The 5,540-nt window shown below is 31.4% G+C and overlaps 1 protein-coding gene across 3 annotated transcripts; it reads right to left on the bottom strand.

Annotated features, from left to right (window-relative positions):
* Nucleotides 1-943: 943 nt before the first annotated feature.
* On the bottom strand, nucleotides 944-3,721 carry LOC107008645 (delta(7)-sterol-C5(6)-desaturase-like). 3 transcript variants are annotated; one of them, XM_015207764.2, is made up of 3 exons: nucleotides 3,285-3,721; nucleotides 2,401-2,706; nucleotides 944-1,539 (listed from the first exon to the last, which is right to left on the bottom strand). In XM_015207764.2, the coding sequence occupies exons 1-3, from the start codon at nucleotides 3,499-3,501 to the stop codon at nucleotides 1,247-1,249; spliced, it is 816 nt and encodes a 271-aa protein (XP_015063250.1). In that variant the 5' UTR covers nucleotides 3,502-3,721; the 3' UTR covers nucleotides 944-1,246. The 3 variants fall into 3 exon arrangements, with proteins under 3 accessions (XP_015063250.1, XP_027770792.1, XP_027770791.1); XM_027914991.1 differs by lacking the exon at nucleotides 3,285-3,721 and adding an exon at nucleotides 2,799-3,223; XM_027914990.1 differs by lacking the exon at nucleotides 3,285-3,721 and adding an exon at nucleotides 2,833-3,223.
* Between the last annotated feature and the right edge of the window lie 1,819 nt (nucleotides 3,722-5,540).

Below are 5,540 nucleotides of genomic sequence, written 5' to 3'. Positions count from 1 at the left end.
TTTTGGAACGAGACACCCTCGACGGCCCGTCGTGCCCATGACGGTCCGTCGTGGGTTCCGTCGACTCACACAGTTTTTCCAGAAATAAAATCTGCTGCTCAAAACGACTAAACAGGTCGTTACAACATTTAAGTAGTTCTAATATTACCCAATTCTTATTACCTTCCCTTTTTCTCTATAAAATTTATTTTTAATATTCAACTTTTCGAAGTTCACATATATTGATTTCTTAATAATTTCATATTTAATCTAAATATTTTTCGTAGTTTCTCTTCTATAAAATTATGTGATTAACAAAAAATTATTTTTATTAAAGTAATTATTGATATTAATATGTAATTTTATTTTAATCTTTTTCATAAGGCTAAGTACACTAGTTACTACATAATATGACATCATATCACTTATCCTCTGGTCATAAATTTTGAAGTTAAATATTTAAAATTTTACAATTTTCATAGTTATAATTTTTGTAATTTAAAATTATAGTTGGATATGCATGTATTTTACCCATTGAACTAATTCTAACTTACATAAATCGGTCCTTTAGACCCAGATCAATTCAACTGCTATTGATAGCCATTGAAATTTGTCAAACCATAAGAATTTTGCCAAATACAAACTTCATGATCGAAGGACAATCACAAGGCCTTTCATTTCCATTAGGGCAAATGTATTCCCATTGTTACAACGGCAGATATTAAAGAGGTATCTTAACTTTCTTTAATAAGAGAGTGTAGACATTTCGATACAACTTGATTATATATCCGCTTGGGAGTGAAGGTAGACTCTCACCCATCTGAATTCTGCCATTAAGAGTGAATGTTAAATTAGTACATAATTGTTCCAATTGAGATACTAAGAATAATTCTATTTTTCTACTAATAGTAGCGTTTTTAATGCTAGGTGAACGTAAAGTAATGACTTTTGTACAACGTCAAAAGACTAGAAGATTTAAGTCCTATCCGCACTATCGTAAATGTTCGATACATATTCCAAATCCACGAGATACTTTCTCATTGAAACTTGGATCTCTTGCTTCTTTCCTCAATAACAATACCTCAAATGCATCAAGAGCATTTCACAGTATTTTTCCTGGATAATATTTTTTTGTCTAAACATTGAAAACCCACTAGTAAAATTTACATCCATGAAATGCACACACAACAAACTCTAAATGAAGCACCAACCACTCTGCAACCTAATAAATAAGACGATGAATACCAATTCGTTACAGGGATGAATGTTACAGTTTCTTCACTTCATCTTCAACAGGATCGCGAAGAGTTCCAAACATCCAGTCCATCCATATTGTGTAGTGACCATAATTATGGCGGTACGTAGTATGGTGGATGGTATGGTAACCGGCACCCATTACAGGCCAAACCTTCGCATGTATACAGTCATGAATATTTGCAGTCCATATGGCTTCTATGAATAAGAGAGCAATGTGTGTGGTGAAATGCACAGGCAACAGAAAAAGAGCTATTACGTGTGGCACTGCCTGTAGTATTCCATCCAATGGGTGGAATGCCAAACCTGATTTCCAGAGCAGCAAACCATTCATGTTAGTGATCAACTTGGAACACAACTCCCGGAGTAACAGACATTTGAATATTGTACAAGCTCGAGAGGAAATATCATACAATTAAAATACAGAGAAAACTTATCATTACTTAATTGGACTAACTTAATGAGTTAGCTTGCAATGTGGTGAAGATTTTTTTGATGATCATGGTGTCTAAGGTCAGCTTTCACACGCCTCTACTAATTCCATAGGATACTTGTCAACCCTCACCAGCAACAAGTACCCGGTAAAACAATGTGGTGAAGATTTGACAACCAATTTCCACGAACATTTAAGCTTTGGGGAAAAAGGTAAAACAGTTCCTCGATTCAAAAAATCCTAGCATGGTTGCAACAGGCAGGGGAAGCAGTCTTGTGATGCATCAATATCTAATCTCAATGCCATGCAGTTAGATGTTATAAGTCATTGAGATGTATGAAGCCAGTTAAGCTTTTTCGAAACTAGATTTATCTTGGGGAAAAAAACAAGTGGATGAAGAAATTCCAACAAACCGTTTTTTTTTTCTAATGCTCTCTTATTCAGTTTAGCATTAATATAGAGGGATCAATAGTGGGCCTCTTAACTCAGTTAACGATATGTAACCAACCACTTCATCCTGCCTTCAATCCCCTCTAACCAAATAAGGGAAGGGCATATGACCAATGATTGAGAATTTGAGATGTGAGAATTTACATTGTGAGTTCGTTTGCTCAGGAAAATGTCAAAGCACAACTAGCAACAGGTTATTGACAAAGCAGGAGCAAGAGAAGCTAACCTAATGGGGCAGCTCAAGTTGTTTCCAAAACAGAACATAGTTATGAGACGAAACTTACCAGCAAATGGGGAGAGTGTATTTTGCTTGTTGTATATATGATGTGTAGCATGGAGATATTTGTACAGAGGTTTTATGTCATGCAACTCTCGATGCATCCAATAGATACCAAATTCTACTATTACCAGATAAACTGCAACATAGATAAGGTAGGGTATCCATCCGACATCGCTTATTCTTGAGAAACATTTAGTCCACCCATTTTCAATCATGTACTCAGAAAGTGATGGAAGGGCACAGTACCATGGCATAGCTTTCATTGCAACTCCTATTTGCAAGAGCATAGCTCTATTTGAAGGGATGGCATCTGCAATCACAATGTCCATGAGGCTGAAAACATCGTAGTTTCTTCCATAACAACATCACATGAGACTAAATGAAGCAAAAATGCAGATTTACCATTGTCAAAGCATACGATAAAATAAAATCATACTTATTGAGAAATTGATGACTTAGTCCTCGAAGAGATCATCCATTAATACGAATTGATACTTAAAATATTGTCCAACCCAGTACCCAAAGGTGTGACCTAGTCAATGAAGTGGTTGAGAGGTATGAGGTTTCAGATTCAAATGCCAGCAAAAATCTTAATTAGCTCATACACACTAGGTTTGTTCGTGATTTTTCTTAGAAATCAAGTGTCATAGTCTAGTGTAGAGCAACTAATATTATGTTGTTATTATTGTGTCATAGTCCTATCATGGTCATGTGTCAATATCAAAACTTGAATCTGTAATTACTCATCACTATAAACCAAATGTGTAGCTTTAGTGATTGAATAAAAATTGACAGTTGAGTTAGATCTGGGGTAGCTGGAAAAAAAAAGAGTATAATTTCAAACCTAAATCTCAGGAAGCAAAAAGTAACAAAAAGATATTACATTACCTTTAGGTAGATAAAGGTTTCGTTTTAAGTAATAGATGTAGAAGCACCAAAGAAAACCAGAGATAAAGTAAAGCAAGACTCCACCGATGTAGTTGCGAAGCCATCCTTGAAACCAATGAGGGAGTGGTCCCCACCATGATTCCGGCAAGAATGTGCCCAGAACAATCCTATTAAAAAACGACGTCTCCTCTACAAATAAATTCAAGGAGTCGTCCATCGACGATTCAGGAGATTCCGATGGGAGATGATCGGAGAAGAGAGATTTGGAGAAAGTGGAGAAAATAACAAAGAGATTAGTGGGGCACACAATTTTTTAGAGTTCTTTGTTGACTTGTCACAACTAGTAGTGTTAATTGTTGTGATCTGGCTGTGTAGCTGGGCGCCGCCGGCCTTCATTGCTTTGGGCTCATTTATCTATCATCTTTGATGCCTATTACCCATTTCTATTTGATTTTTTTTAATAAGAGTATTATTTATTTTAATCATTAACTTTTTATTATTGATAATTAATTATTATGATATTTATTATCAAATTTTGTATTGATTTAATAGATAAGAAAATGTTCATATACAATAACATACATAAATATATGTTTATAAATAAAAATATAGTAACGACAATAGAAGTGCAACAAATAATTTTATATGAATCACTTTTGTTTATGTTAAAATTGTTTTTAATGATTTACAAAATAAATTGAGAAAATAATATTAATTATTTGTATTTGTCTCAATCAAATCCAAATTTTAAAAAAAAAAAAAGGCAATACTAATTTCTGTCTAGAGAGGTATATATATATATATATAAAAACATAACAATCATATTTGTATCTTATAGTTATAAGAGAAAAGTCATAAAATTATTATTATAGTTGTTCTGAATTTTTAAAGGACACCTTAACTTAATTTTGCAATCGTCCTATTATCCCAGTAAACAATTTTGATTAGATATAATTACATCATTTTTTATCCAGTAGAGTGAGCAGCCTAAAATAACTAATATAATTTTATTTACAAATGTTTTATTATAAAATATATTTTTTTATTTTTTTTATTATTTTAATTTTTCGTTTTTATTTTTTCTCTTTCTTTCTTCTTTCTTTTCAAAAATTCACTGTCATCTCCACTCATTAAAACTTCTTACTTTCAATGTCACCATTTTTATCACAACTTTACATTCCTTCTTTTTTTATTACTATTAATTTTACTCTCTTTAGTTTTAAAATTTTATCTAAATATTTTCTTTACATTTCAAACAATTCGATAAACTCATTAAATTTCAAGATGATTAGGAAGTATCATATAGTTTTTTTATTCGATTTCAATTAAGTTCTTTCAATTTTTGAGAAATTAATTGATTCTTTTAAAATTATCATTTCTAATATATATGAAAAATGAGTAGTTGATGGTACCTTCAAAATTTCCTTAAAAAATAATTAATTTGTTATCAATAACTCAATAAAGTCTAAATAATAGTATGAATTTTATAAATAATTTGACCGGAGAAGAAGAAGAAAAAGAAAGAAAAAAAATGGAAGTGAGTTTCAATTAGACATGGGGGGTGGGAGGTGAAGAAAAAGAAACGAAATGAATGGATGAATCACTTGAAAGTAGGAGATGGAAGATGAAATGAAATTTAAAATATATCAAAATTATAATTCAAAAAGTAAGAGAGAGAGAGAAATAAAGAAAGAAAAAGATAAAGGAAAAATTTTAAATGAAAAAAATACATATTTTTAATAAAATTAACACGTGTCATGTAATGATTGGGGTGTGAACTCAATTGTTTCTTAAGATTTGGGGTTGATCGAAAATTGGTATAATAATATATGTTCAAAATTATTTTGTGGGGTACGTAATAGAACAGTTGCAAACTTAAGGTGTCTTCATGAAAGTCCGAGACAACTTCAATCGTGACTTTATATCTTTTCTCTAGTTATAATTTGTATAACTACGCTTCATAGCAAATTTTATGTTTGCTGTAGAAGTTTTGATTTGTATAATTTGCTATTTATATTCAATTTTTTATAAATTGTTTGGGTTTATATAAATTCATTTATACATTGTAATTTATATAATAAAATTTATATTTGTATAGTTGTGATTCTCAAAGACAACTCTGTTTTGAATTCTCATCCCATGGGGAAGTTGTCACAAACTTTGATTATAGTATGCAGGGGTGGATTTAAAAAAGGGGCAGAGGTGTTCATTTGAACTTGTTTGATGAAAAATGGCATAAATATATATATATATATA

The sequence above is a fragment of the Solanum pennellii genome, chromosome 2 (assembly GCF_001406875.1).
Source record: "Solanum pennellii chromosome 2, SPENNV200".
Classification (NCBI taxonomy): domain Eukaryota; kingdom Viridiplantae; phylum Streptophyta; class Magnoliopsida; order Solanales; family Solanaceae; genus Solanum; species Solanum pennellii.
Note: the sequence above shows the minus strand (reverse complement) of the source record. Positions and strands in the feature narration are given on the sequence as shown.

Coding starts and splice junctions, on each gene's coding strand:
- LOC107008645 (XM_015207764.2), bottom strand. CDS start 3,501: ATGGACGACTCCTTGAATTTATTTGTAGAGGAGACGTCGTTTTTTAAT. Junction 2,707..3,284: donor AAACCTTTATCTACCTAAAG/GTAATGTAATAT, acceptor TTGTGATTGCAG/ATGCCATCCCTTCAAATAGA. Junction 1,540..2,400: donor TACACTCTCCCCATTTGCTG/GTAAGTTTCGTC, acceptor TCTGGAAATCAG/GTTTGGCATTCCACCCATTG.